We start from the raw sequence: 15,158 nt of genomic DNA, 5'->3' as shown, positions 1-15,158 counted from the left end.
GAACACCTCTTACATAAAAAGAAAAGTACATTTATTGACTTTTTATTTAGACATTTCCCCATAAATTATCTAATTTAATACTCACAACCTTCCTGGGAATTTTAAGATGCATTTTAAGGCGAAGACCCTGCTCCAGGTAAGGTAAACAGCATGAATGGCTTACAATCTGATCTGTTAAATTCCTGGAAGCAGAAGTCCCACTACACTCTGCTGCCACTTTGGTACATGTCACCATCGCCATCTGGCACTCATCTGGTGCTTTTCAGGAAAGAATAGCCCCAGGCTTCAGGGGAAATGCCAGTTTAAAGGACAGAAGTGAGAGATGGCCATGTGTACAAGGGGTTTAATGGCATCAAGAGCGAAGGGGTGGCAGGTAATTTCGAATCACGCTCTTAATTATGTGGTATTCCAAGGCCTTGTATGTTCTTTCCTGTGCAGTTTTCTCCAATGTCATTTTAATTTTTTTGGTAATATCTCAAGAAACTTTAATTATATCTTGGATGTGGTCTGCTTTCATCTTCACTTCTGTTTTCTCTAGTGAATGACTTCTAATATTAAATATCAGGAATTGGGCACATTTCAAGCTCCAGATGCTTTCCTGTCGTGTTTCCTTTGGATTCGCTTTCTTAAACTGCACAGAGATGGCCCAATGAATACCTCTGTCATAGCAATTGTCACATGGGATGGCAGTTGTTCCTTCACTTTTCTCTCTTACTCAATGAAAAGACACTTGGGAACAGGGAAATTGTCTCATTCACGTCTCTATCCCTGGGGCCTAGTATTAGGGGAGGACCTGACATTCTGGGTACCCTCAATGTACCAAATTAATGCATGTATGGATGATTTGAACAGAAATGTCAAATGTTTACACAGTTCTTATATTGTAGTCAACATGATAAAAGAAAAATCCCCAAGTTAAAAGATCCTTTTTTACTTCTACCATAGAAAATGTTCCTACTGTGTATTTCTAGAATTCTAATAATTTTTTTTTAACATTAAAGAACACAAGAAGCTCAAATTGAGTCCTCCAAATAGCAATGGTAATTAATAGGGAAGAGCAAACAGATCTAATATATATGTTAGGTTTAACGGGAAAAATGTGTTCTATGTCTTTATGCCCAAATATAAATTACATCTTTACAGCTCTAAAAAGACTAATTACAATCACTCAATGATCTAGCAGGAAAGTGTAAAAATAATGGTGTGTGGCTGTCTTATTACCTGAATATTGATCCAGCATTAGGCTTGGAGTTGTAAGCTTTGTAGTCACCAGCTTTAACCTCAGGTCCTGATTTGATCCTCTTACATAATTAGACACAAGTACTATGTGTATTGTCTTGGAAAGCATTTTGTTCTTCAAACCTAATTACAGACTAAGACCTAAGGCTGGGGAACTGCGTTTCAATTCTTAAAAGTAGTTGCTTTGAAATCTTGCCTTACAGCTGTAATTTCTTTACCTTAGAACATATACCTGTCTTAGAAACATGGATATGAATCACAATTTAATGCTACTAATATCTGCCAGGTACCATTTAAAGTTCATACTTTTACATTTCTGAGCTAATCCAATCTTCACAACACTGTTCTGATGAAGGTACTATGATTATCCCCATCTTACAGAGGAGGCAACTGAAACACAGAAAAATTGCATGGTTTGTGCCACATTATACAGTTTATTAGCTAGATTATAATCTCAAGAAATCTATCACCTGAGTTCATGTTTGTAGTCATTATACCAGCACCTCTTGCTAAAAATTTTTACCACTGATCTTACCTTCCCAAAGAAATTGAGAAATAGCAGAAAATAAATTAATATAATGTACATTTTTTTCTTTATATACTATGTCACCCTACAATTTCTGCTGTGAGTGGTACTGTGCATACATTTTTGATGTCTCCTAAAAAAAAGTAAGATCTTAATAAACTCAGATTAAATAGTATTTTAATTATTAGTGGGATTATTTTATTCACATACAAAAAGCATATATATTTTGACCTGAACAATCTTATGAAAGAATACATAGTACCTTTGAGATCCAACACATATTTCTTAATATCAATCAAAATAGGGACTAAGGAAAAAAATTGTCATTGCAATAATGTCAGAGAAATAGAATTAACTAAAAATTCTGTACTTGAGGTATGGAAAAAGAGAAACAAATATCTGATTTTGAGATTTAATTTGACAATCTTATGTTATGTACACATAAATTGTTCAGTTAGAGAAATCAGTATTTTTAAATTACTTTTTTTGAGTTGTTTACTAAATTAAGGTATCAAATTTGTCCTTAAACCATTTTATTTTATTGTAACTTCAAAGTTTATTCAAAATCTAGTTTCCATCACTCTTTTTTTTAAACCACTTTCAAAATTCAAGTATAGTTAATTTACAATGTTGTGTTAGTTTCAGGTGTACAGCAAAGTGATTTAGTTATATATGTATATAAGATATATATATATCATATACATATGTTCTTTTTCAGATTCTTTTCCATTATAGGTTTTTATAAGAGATTGAGTAGAGTTCCCTGTGGTGTACAGTGGGTGCTTGTTGCTTATCTATTTTATACTTAGTAGTGTGTATCTCTAATCCCAAACTCCTAATTTATCTCCCTCCCCAACCCCACTATCCCCTTTGGTAACCATAAATTTGTTTTCTAAGTCTGTGAGTATATTTCTGTTTCATAAATTAGTTCATTTGTATATACCTTTTTAGATTCCAGATATAAGTCATATCATACAGTATTTTTTTTCTTTTCTGACTTACTTCACTTAAAATGATAATCTCTCGGTCCAACCATGTTGCTGCAAATAAACCATTTTATTTAAGCACTATAAAAATTTGTATTTTCTATTATGTAATAATTAATTTATCTAACAAACATTTATCAAGTGTATACTATGTGCCTGATATATTTCATTTGACCCATAAATTATCCAGAGAAGGGATTTCTAACCTACTTTCAGAGATGAGAATTTAACAATGTATCAGGAATCACTCTCTTATTCCAAGCTTGCCTCTTAGATACTTAGATTATACTTAAATGCACATTATGAGCCCACCTTAAGATTCTCCAAGGCTGCTTAAGGTACCTTATTTATTTGAATATATCTGTGAAAGGGATTGATGAATATAAGAGATATTGAAGGGGGGCTGTTAATGTGGGACATTAACAACTTTTATTTTCCAGCATCTTAAAGGTGTGATTAAATTAAATATGATCATATTATGTGTTTCATTGTGAGATGCGTCAAAAAGTCACTAACAAATATATAAAACAAATACAATGCAATATGGGATACAAGTATATCTGACAAAGAAGCACATTTTATTACTAAAAATTGATATCAAATAAGTTGTTCTACCATAGCCACAAAAAAATCGTCTTTGCTGGCATGCATACCTTATGTAACTAAACTAATTTTCTATGAAAATTAAAACTATAGGTCTTTTGTTTAAATGAGGTTTGTCTTTGAAGTCTCAAATCTCAAATAATCCATAGGTACACTCTTGGTCATAAAATTAGCATAATTATAATTAAGAAATGAGGACTCACAGAACTTGGAGACTGATTTAATCTTGACCTTCATCACCACTTATTTTACATATACAAATGTCTCCACTAGCTGAGAAAGGAAAGTTAAGGAAAAATTTTGTTTATAACTAACAGTCTTGTTTTACTCCACCCATTCAGTGAAACTTTATTGAAATCCTACTATAGATTAGGAAGTATGCCAGTAATGATTCCATATTATTTCCATTAGTTTAACCAAAAGGCATGTAATAAGCAATAAATATATTCAATAAATAAATGAGTTTTCATGAAAGTACAAACAGAATACATCCTGGAATTTTACTTTGGCACCCATTTTTGGAGTGTATTGAATATAAAATTGTTCTCTCTTAGACTATCCATGAAGGCCCAGTTTCTGAAGCATGAATAGAACCTTATTAAGTGGTGGGTTTACCGCTAAGGCACTCCTACAGCCCAGGCTTTGGTGAGGACACTAAGTTGTAGACAACACATCCCCATATATTTCTGTGATTCTCACTCCCAAACAACAGTCCCCTAAATGTATGATACCTTGTTTTCCTTTTCCTGAACACACACTGTTTTTAATTACCTGTATTTCTCCTTCTCTGTAATTTATACCTCAATGGTCTAATGTCAGCTTCAGAAGAATGTACGGAAGCCATCTTATGATAGCAAATAAGAAAGCAATTATCTTCCTTTATGTTGATTAACGTAAATGTTTTGTGATTAAAAACAACCAAATAGTGATGGACCTAAGAGGCAAGTGATTCAGTAGCTAATTACTGACAGGAAAAACACCTCGACTTTAATTGTGTCAAACTTAGCATTTCTGTCCTCGACTTTCACATTCCAAGGTTCACTTCACTGTGAGGAAATGACTCCATTCCATAGTTATCTGGAAGTACATGTCTCAGCTAATTAATTCTAGAAGAAACCAAAGAAAGCTGAGATGTTCATAATTAGACAATTCACAGTTTAAATACAAACATTTTTCTCCTTGTGGCCAACAGGGGAGAAGAGCACTGCACGGGTTTTAGGCAAGTTCTTGGACCTCCATGAGTCTCAGTTACTTAATTTGTAAAACAGAGTAAATACTCCTCAGTTGTATTTAAAGGATCAAATGACATAATGTATATAAAAATGACATTAAACTGTAAAAGAAAAGTCAGTTATTTTGATACTGATGTTGTAAATTGTATCTTCACTCCTTCCAATGTTTCCACTTTCCTTTAATGTCGGTCAGAGACCTCATATCCAGAGCAGTAATTGTGAAATTATAGGTAGACAATTAGGTAATGATAAAGAAAAATACCACTTCCAATTTCATGATTTTTAGCTATAACCATGCTTTTCAAAGAGCCAAACAAATTTGGAAAAGCAGAAGATCCATTCATAATTGCTTTAGCGTGTTTTATGCAACATAATATTATGAAATATGTAAAGGTATTTAGATATAACTTTCAAAGAGCCAGCACAATTTTTTCATCTGTAGAATTAGAATGACCTGCATTTTAAGTGTTATAATCTATGGGGAAACTCTCTAATGTAAGGAATTCTAGAAATAGCATAATTAGGAAGGAGCATGAGAACAGGAGTCTGGAGACAGGCTCCATTCTCATCTGATATTAGCCATAGTGTGTTTTTAGATAACTCAGTGAACCTTTTCAAGCCACGATTTTCTCATTCATGGTAGAAGAATCAAAGCAAATGTTCTTGGAGTACATAACTTTCTTAGGCTTAATTCTGTAACAAGACATTTCCTCACCTATTTTTGTTGTCGTTGAGAGGCTGCTTGAGAAATCGCCTGTGATGTATACACATGCTGAGAGGAAACCTTTGTGACTGTATCTGTACCACATCCCCAAAGTAAACAGTAACAATTGTGCCCTACATGCATTTTATTGAACAAGCCAGCTTAGACAACTCAGAAACCTAAAGGCATCTCCATGGCTCGCACACACATTAGATGCCCATGACCCACAAGCCCTTCACTCCTATCTTCTATTTTTCTTATGTGTTTTCTCCTAATCCTCCTTGGCCTGGCCTCTCTCTGTTTCCAGTCTCTTCGGAATTCTTTCCTCCACACTCTTTGATTCTCATAGACCTACACAGTCTACTTTTCTAAACTTTATTTCAGTTCCAACACTTCCCTCTCGCTCCACCCATAGCTCTGCATTCAGTCTCCCTCTGCAGGAGCCTCATGGGTACCATGTGTGCTTTCCCAAAGGAAGTATCTTTTCAGGTAGACAGTCATTGTGCCATCTACACATCTACACATCCGTATCAGAATTAAATCAGTTACTCTAAGGAGGAGATAGCACTAACAAAGCCAAGTTCAGTAGCTGAATGAAGAAAAAACTCTATTCCACAACTCAGACAGAACCCCAACAAGACATCTTCCGCATACCTGCCTTCAGATACCACAAAGCTAGCCAAGTCACAGCAGAGACAGGTCTCCCCATCCCACTCCCTCATTAAGTTCAGCATTATTATTAGAGTCATATGTGAGGTGGAGTGGGGGTAATGGTAGTGCAAACGGGAGATGGAGATGGACAAGCACCCAAACTGTGGCTCCTTCACTTAACTGCTGTGTCCCCAGAAAGACATTTAGCTCTTTGAGTTACAATCTGCTGATTTAAAAAATAAGGATAATAATGCCTTCTTGATATTACCTTAATACAAATAATACCACCTTCTAAGGCAGTTCTCAGGGTGAAAGATAATGTATACAGGGTTTGTCATATAAAGGAGCCTTGAAATTGACTATTCCTTGTTGTTATTATTATTATTATTAATATCCCTTTGAGATTGGTAGACGGCACCCACTTTTTTCCTACTAGAGGAAAGTAGGACAAAGATTACTATGAGTGATTTGACCATGAAGGCACAGGAAGATAGTGAGGGAGCCTAGGAATAGTATAGAATTCCCTAACAACAGATTCTATGTTCAATACTTGGTCTCGGTATTTGTGGAAATGTCCTCATTTAGTCTCTTTGAAACTTAGGACTCTAGGGTCGTCTCTACTTCCTTTTTTTTTTTACCAAAAGACTTTGCACATTGTGCCCCTAAAAGAGGAGGAAAGATTTGTCAGCTTGTCTCTATTAGCAGGGTTTGGACTACTTTTTTGAGTGGACTATCTATGCCATCTAGAAAGGGAAAAAAACCTACACCTACTATTTTGGTAAGTGAGATGCAGAAATGTTGTCATTTCGTGCTTCCTACCGATGCTAAAGTTTATGTAAAAGGAGATCAGCTAGCTATACTTCCCAGCAAGATCATATGAGTTATATAATTTTCACATAGATCTTGAGCTAAAACAGAAATCTTGTGAATTAATGTTTGCTACAATTAAGAAACAGTGGGCACTTTCCATTGGGGGAAAAAACATATTAAGGTTCTGTTGAGACACCATAATGTCTAGGCATGACGTTCAGACTGAGCTAACAGGGGTGTCTTTGCTCAAAGGCTTTTTGAACTTCTTCAGGCAGGACAGTAACAGAGAAATGATGGCTTTTATTCCTGAATACAATGTCTAGTTACTGACCCTAAACTGTAGTAATTAACCTGCATTAACAAATCCTGAAACATATCCATTGTTAAGTACAATATTCAAATTAGTGAAAACTTCCTGTGTAATTTCAAGTCTGTGTTTAAAATATTTTGAATCTATAATACTTCAGGTACAGTTATTTTACATTCAGTGGAGAGAGAGGCTATTCCTACTCCCTCTGTGTTTGTGCATGCCTCTGTGTGTGTGTGTGTGTGTGTGTGTGTGTGTGTGTGTATGTATGATAAACAAGAAATTTCAAATTATCTGCATCTATAGCTCTATAAAGATATCTTTGCATATAGGTCAAACACAGTTCTTTTATCTCCATAAAGTAAACATTAGATTAGTAATAAAACTGTATGCCATAAAGCAGAATGTTTAAATGAAAAGAACCTTGTCCCATTTATTTATTAAGAACTTGTATCTTTTTTGTTTCAAGGGTAAGGTAATTTATCACTTGTTTGTATTACATAATGAGTCAATGTGAACTCATATCTTGGAACAGGATGATTAATGAGAACAAAATTGTGAGTCTGAGCACAGTTGGGGCCATTGTAACGCTTTTGGGTTATTAAGTTGAAAGACCTTTTACTAATTCTAGGTGTGCTGCCAGCTGCAATTGCACCGTAAGTGATACAACCATCATTTGGAGAGTGCTGTGGAACTTTAAAGGCAAGAGAAACCTTTTCTTCAGTGGAATGTTCCTTCTTACCTTCTTTTCTGTTTAACCTGATAAAGCCTTGGATATACTTGAGAGTTCCTGTCATAACTTGACTTTTCTTTTCCCACATTGAGCAACGCAAAACTGAATTTCAAACTTGTTCATAAATTGAGGTACCGTGTTGGAAATCACTGAGTGTTTTTCAAATCACCATGTAATATTGATACATTTAATTGCTGTCAACCATGAACCCCTTTATCAGCATAAACCATTGACAGCATAAACCAAAGATGTAAGAAAAAATTAATTCTATCCGTTAATGTTTGCTTAACATGGAGTTTGGTGGTCAACTGGGACACGACTACTTGATTTTAGTGACTGAACACCTTAGGTTATATATAGGATATAATCTATACCCTGACACCATGCAAAAGAAACTGATACATCCTGAGTGCCTACTCTAGCTCAGGTATGCTATCTGGTGTCTTTCATGCTTTAATCTCATAATACATTCTAAGATATATGGATATTTTAATTTCTATTGTATATGAATACATATATTTATATCACATCACATAATTTCCACTACACATGTAGAAAATGGGTATGAGAGAAGTGACTTGGCCAGAATTATTCAAGAAGTATGTGGCATAGGTGGTATGTGAACCAGGTCAATTTGTCTCTAAGGCCCAGGTTTTTCTGCTATAATCCAGTCTAACTTGATTTCAGCCCCCTATGGTTGGAATGAAAGTTGCTCCTCAGTTTCCTAGTTAGTTTCTTCACATTTCATGTCTATCGCAAATAGCAATCTAAAGTAGCCTGAACTCCTAGAAGAAAGGCAGAGTGTAAATTGTCCGTGGTGTCACTGACTTGAGACCCAGAGACTGTTTTCTCCTCTAAACTTTCTTTAGAGTATCTTCTGTTATAGAAAAATTCGGGATGGTAGTAAAATATGCTGGTCTTTTCCTATATTATTTCCAACTTTGGTAATATGTTAAGAAAGGCCTTTCCCACTGTAAAATCTAAAAATATACTTCTATGTTATTATTGTAATTATTATTTACTTTTTAACTGTTTGCTAAAAATTTAAATCATTGGTCTGTCAGGAATTTATTTTTTATGGTATATGGTAGGAACCTAACTTAAATCTTAGGTCCTGTTTTCTCCTCAAATTCTGGTCATTTTTGCATCTTTTTGTTCTTTAAATTATTGTCTGAAGTAACAGAAACGGCTTAACATATGTGCTTTGGTCTGATATGTGATGAAAATTCACTCATGTTTCACTTTTCCATTTTAATTACTAAGGTCTGGGGAAACTATGTTGGAAAGCAACGTGCCATTACTCTAGAGCATTTTACTGACATGTTAATTCACGCTATATTTATTCATCCTCTGAAGGAGATACAAAGCTCATTCTCACTGGCTTCAAAATGAGTCATTCCAAAGGAGTTCAGTAGCGCATTCTGTCAACCGCTTAAATAATTGGTGTACTAATGTCTTCTCCCATTTTCTAGAGGTTCTTTAGTGGTTCATCATGCATTTATGTTTCAGAGAGATCATTTGCAACCCAATTTTGTGGCTCTCCCTTTTAAATCTGTTCCCCCCCAAGACATACTGTCATAAATGTGCATTCAAACTCCATGAATTGTCTTCAAGTAATTCTTCTATAGCTTGCCCTGCTAAGGAATTTGTAGAGGGTATCTGAATGGGTCAAAGTGAAGGTAATGATTTTCGGCTATTTCCACTCATGGAAAAGAATTAACATTTGTGAGTTATTTGTTCCTAGAGACACATTTCAAATGTGTTATGAGGCATTTTTACTTTTAAAATTTTAGATTAAAAGATAATGTGCTCCTGTTAAAGGTACCTGACAAGTATACACATAGATTCTTTAAAGGCACATCCTTAATTCTCTGGTTTGCATCCTCTTTCGTGAAAGTATTATCCTTGAAGCCATACAGCTGCAACCCATATGTGGTCAGCTTCTAGCTGACCTCAGGTGTGCTCTGTCCTGGAGGCAGAAGCCAGCAATTAACCGATTTCTCCTAGACAGATGTAATAGATCCAGACATGAATGAAAGTGTTTTGGACAAAACCACAGTGGATTAGCAATGCGACAAGTGGCCTGACAGGATTTAACTTGAAAGCAGGGATCCTATCTCTCTATTCCTTTATCCCTTTCATCATGGAATCTTCTGCACCCACATTTTTTTCTTGAGAAAACTCTTCATTAGATTCCAACAAAATTATCTAAACCATGGCCTCAGAATCCCTTGTGAAAAGAAGGGCAAAAATAAGTGAATCAATCAATTATTTAAAATAAACATGTCAATATTTTCCTTCTTTTCTATGGGTCATGGATGCAGGAGTCACCCACCATTTCTCTGAGACTTATGCAAATCACGTATATCTTTCTTGACACTGAAACCATTTTTAAAATTTGCGAGATCTGAGAGAAACTTGCTCACATATATTGTTATCTATAAAAACAGTCTGACAATGTCTCTTCTCCCAAGTTTCAAGACAGTGACTGTCCCTCAACACAGATAAGCCTCACAATCATCAAATACAGAATCTACTCTCAGTACTTGGAAGTGCTAAACCTCCATATTTGGCTGAAAAGATGGCCAAGGAAGGATATTTATAATTCAGCAACAGTCTCATAATTATCTATGCAATCCAGGCTCTAATTACACAAAATATAGTTTTATGCTTAAAACCTTATGATTTCACTAAACCTATCCAAACACATCTCTTTTCCACCTATGATTTAATAAACCTCTTTGCTGAAAAATGTCTTCCTAATGCAATGAAACAGTGTATGGAATCACTGCAACTGTCAATCTTTATAACCCTCCCATAAATTGTTCCTACCTTAAATACTGCATTTTGGTAAGTTAGAGGTTCATTATTAATACAGCTGCATGTTAACTGCTTGTCTATAATATTGCTCAGCACAGAATAAACGCACCTGTACAAATCATGTAAAATCAGATGATGTCACTTATTTTAAAAATACTATACATAACTACATATACATATGTATACATATACATATATTTGTGTATATGCATATAATTTTTGTTAGCCATGGAAAAGGGCCAACAGATTAATATCAAGAGACGTGGACCCAATTTTAGAAGCGGATGTGAGCACCATAGTAATTTTGAGGGGAAGGGCTTTTTTTGTTTTTTTGTGTGTGTAATAAAGCAATCAATATTCCTAATCCTACATAAACATCCCCAGCCCTCATACACCCCGGGCACGGCTGTGTGTATTTGAATTCCTACAGAAAGCTCACAGAGTTCTAGATAGGTACTCGCAGATCGAGGACACACATCGCGAAATATCGGCATCATGGCCCCTCTGGGCCACGGACCACGCTGTGCACACAGGCAGTCCAGGAGGGCCAGGGCACTAGCCCCACACTCACTCACACAGGTATCTCTCGTCTGCAGGCCACCTAGCAGTGGCATCGCTAGTGGCAATCACCCCTTTCCGGCGGGTGCTCCCAGGCATCCTGGGGGGAGCTCCTGAGAAGCCTGGGGGGGAAGGGGGAGCGTGGGGCATTTGGGGGCAGCAGCGCGCACCCAGGCAAGATCTCCGCGCTTCCAACACCGTCCGGGATCCGAACTGGCTCCGGAGCCGCCCGGAGGATCTGCATTATGCCACGGCGCTGGGCCAACTCACCTCCACGAAATAAAAGCAGGGCAGGAGGGTCACGCTGTCCTTGATCACTTTGCCCTTTGGCCTCTCCTTCGCCGACATCCCTGCCGCCTGCCCGGGTCTGCGTCCTCCCCGGGGCGAGGTGTGCACAGCGCAGCCGAGGCGAGATGCCTCCTCCAGCCGCAAGCGCCCGGCGCCGCTGATGTCACATTCCCCGCGGGCACCGCTGGAGCCAGCGCGGTGCAGGCAGCGCCCCCGCCTCTCCCCGCCTCTCTTTGCAGCAACCCAGTGGCTCCCAGAGCGAGCAGGTCCTCTGCCTCCCCTACTCTGGCTCCCACCCCCGGTTTTTCTCGGCGGAGACGTCCAGCTCCCTCCTCCAAGCTGTTGCTGCAATGGCTTCCCCTCCCTGCCACCCTCCTCTGCTCTCCACCGCCCTGGCGAGCCTTCGCAGCGGTCGGAGCTTGACGTCAAGAATTGGAAAAGAGGGACGCACCCCTGGATTCTGCAGCGGCGGCGAGGCCGAGGAGACTAGGCACCCACGCCCCCCTAGGAAGCCTCCTGGATCCCTCCAGGAACTCTCAGGATTGCTGGAGAGAGAAGCCCAGCTCTTGCGCGCTGACCCACAGCTGAAAACCGACCTCTACCCGAGCGAAATTAAAACTTGGATTCCATACTGAAAAGTAGGCCGTGGTGGGAACTCACTGAGAGCTGGCTGCTGTCCGGGAATGACTTCCCTCACTGAGGACTCTCAGACTAGGAGACTCCCTGGCTCCCTAGGACATCGATTCACCTGCTGAGAAACATTCACTATTGCCTGTGTGGGAATGGTGAGGCATCCACGGAGGCGGATGCGTGGGCATCCTCACTGAGCCCCAGAGCCAGGGTGTGCTCTCACCACATCATCACACCCCCAGAACCACGTCAGTGTGACAGTCAGAACCCTAAAGAGAGGCGCTTCTCAGACATTAACAATCCAAATTAAGTCCTTGACTTTGTTGGTGATGTTCTTGGCTTCTCAGTTTTGTGATTATTTTGGCAACATAGAAGTGTCAAATTCTTAAATAATATAGAGGAGAAAAAACCCAGCAAATATAAAACATTGTATTATGCTAATTAAGATAACCCACTTCCATGATCACATGCCGCTTGTTTTTTCCAATGTCTTCAAAGTCTCCACTTCAAGCACCTGAGAGCCAATTCCCACCACACTTTTCAACTCATTTCTTCAATTGCTAGCCTGTCTTAGTCAGCTTGGGCTTCTATAAAACAAACATATAGCCCGCGTAGCTTAAACAACAGACATTTGTTTCTCACTGTTATGGAAGCTGGAAGTCCCAGTTCAAGATGCCAGCATTGTCAGTCTGTGGTGAGGACTCTCCTTCTTGGCTGTATCCTCACATAGAGGAAAAAGAAAGCTACTTTTCTGATCTCTTCTTATGAAAGCACTAATCCCATCAAAAAGGCACCACCCCCATGACCTCATTTAAACCTAATTACCTCTCAAAGACCTCACTTCCAAATACCCTCACTCTGGGGGTTAGGGTTTCAACATACGAATTTCGAAGGGACACAAATATTCAGCCCATTGAATACTCCAATATTTCTTTGGCAGCATGGGGACAATCTGATCTACCAATGTCCACATTTCACTGCCACTGCCATCTCATGCCCTCACCTTCTACTACCAGGCTTGGGTTCCAGAATCCAGTAGTATAATCTCTCATTTCCTGCTCCCTGTTTACCACTCACCTGGCAAATTCCCAGCCCCAGTTAAACACAATTCTATGCCTTTACCAGAATAACTGAAGGTGGATAGAGAAGAACACACAAGCACTTGGTCTTGTACCACATTAGACTCATGACCACAAACTTCAAATAGTCCCTACTACCTCACAATCCTAGTAATTTTCCATAGTCTATTCACTTTCTCACTCTCTGAGGACCAACACATACTTCTCCAGTCTCTTCAGATCTTGACATTTTTAGCTAATGACTTCAACTCTTATTTCACTCAGAGAATGAAAGTATCAGAAGAGAACTATGCCATCTTCCAAAGCTGACTACTTTCCTCCAGTCTCCACCCTCTACAGCTACTGCTGTCTCCTCCCTGGACTGGCACAATAACCTCCTACCAGCTTCTACCCTTGCTACCCCTGTAACCTACAAACCACTTCTACCAGCTTCCACCCTTGTTACCCCTATAACCTACAAACCATTCCCTATATAGCAGCCAGAATGATCTTTTGAAAAGTAAACCCAATTGTGTCATTCTGCCCAAACCCTCCAGAAGCTTTCCATCACATCCAGAATATTCAAACTCCCCACCTCTTCCTCTAAGCCTTACCCAAGGCCCGTGCCTGATTCATGGAGACCTCATTCATATTGCTTTGTGCCTTATTTGTCTGGCAGTCCCACTCTAGCTTTGTACTGCTGCAGGGACTTTGCACTCCCTGTTCCTTTCTCCTAGAATGCTGTTCTGCCAACATCGCATGTTTTAACCTCTCATTCTAGTCATACCTTTGCTCAAATTTAAACTCCCCAGAGAAGGTTTCTTTGATCACTTACTCCATCTGAGTAGCATTAACCACATCAGGTCTCCATTACACTTTATCCTTACACATTATTTTCTTTTTCATCATAGAACTTATCACTGTCTGAGAGTTTATCAAGTATTTATTAGACAATTTTTTCATTGCCTTCCTCTCCCAGTAGAATGTAAATGCTATAAGGTCAAGCGTTTCTTTATCATTATGTGTCTAGCTATTGGAATTGTTTGTGGCAAATGGTAGTTGTTCAGTAAACATTTGTTAAAGAAATAAAAGACTCAATTAAATGAAATGAGGCATATAAAATCATATAAAATAGCTTTTTCCACATATTAAATATTCAATCATTGTTAGTTGATTCTGTTTATTATCATGTTATAGACCAGCTATACTTCTCACTACTGCCAAAGTTACTTTGTGTGTGTGAGTATTCTTTTTTCAACTTTCTTAGTATCTTAACAGTTCTTGGTAGATGTAAAAAAAGTTAGAACATTCTTGAATTTATCATCCTGGAAACTCAGAATTTATATACAAAAGGAAGGTAAAACATAAGGTGAAAACTATAGATCTCTAATTTCATTGGCCAGGAGCTGAAATTATGTTATAAAATGTCAGAGATGCACGCTGACCACACCTCAATACTTCAAGAAAGTGAGACATCAGAAAGATACTCTTCTTTCCTCTCTAGGTAGTTTGACCAGCTTGACCTGATCATAGGGTCAGGAATCAGGAAATGCTTCAGAATTCAAAACCAATTGCTATTGCAAATTCTTAATCCCTCCCTTGCCCAGATTCTCTTTCCTTCTCTCTCTCTTCTTTTAAAATATTCTCTTTCACACCTAAAATCATTTCACAAGACAATCAAGCTACTTTATGCAATACCCTAATTACTAAACACAGTAATAACGGCTTATATCGAGTTAACAGTTTGATGCGTTTTACCTACCTGAACTTTTGATGCTCAAAAGAATGCAATAAATGGGGCAAATTGTTTCCCTATTTTATAGAAAAATCTTGTAGACAAGATTCAAATATGGAAAATAATAAATAAATAAATAAATGGTTGAACAAAAGAAAAATGAAGTTTAAAGTCAGAAGACCTGATTTGTTATGTTTGAAATCTTCTCTTGAGCAAGTTACTTAATAGCTCTAAGCTTCAGTTTCCTAATCTATAAAATGAGAAAAGTATTTGTACCAA

At 37.9% G+C, this 15,158-nt stretch overlaps 1 protein-coding gene across 2 annotated transcripts in view; it reads right to left on the bottom strand.

Moving 5' to 3' along the window:
• Positions 1-11,549, bottom strand: part of PLPPR4 (phospholipid phosphatase related 4) — a 36,442-nt gene extending 24,893 nt beyond the window's left edge. The window contains exon 1 of one of the 2 annotated variants that reach the window (XM_057749331.1): positions 11,439-11,549. In XM_057749331.1, coding sequence (XP_057605314.1) covers positions 11,439-11,516 — 78 coding nt within the window. In that variant the 5' untranslated portion in view covers positions 11,517-11,549. The remainder of the gene's footprint in view (positions 1-11,438) is intronic. The other variant, XM_057749326.1, reaches the window with a different exon arrangement.
• Positions 11,550-15,158: the final 3,609 nt, after the last annotated feature.

This window comes from Hippopotamus amphibius, chromosome 1 (assembly GCF_030028045.1).
Source record: "Hippopotamus amphibius kiboko isolate mHipAmp2 chromosome 1, mHipAmp2.hap2, whole genome shotgun sequence".
NCBI lineage: Eukaryota > Metazoa > Chordata > Mammalia > Artiodactyla > Hippopotamidae > Hippopotamus > Hippopotamus amphibius.
Note: the sequence above shows the minus strand (reverse complement) of the source record. Positions and strands in the feature narration are given on the sequence as shown.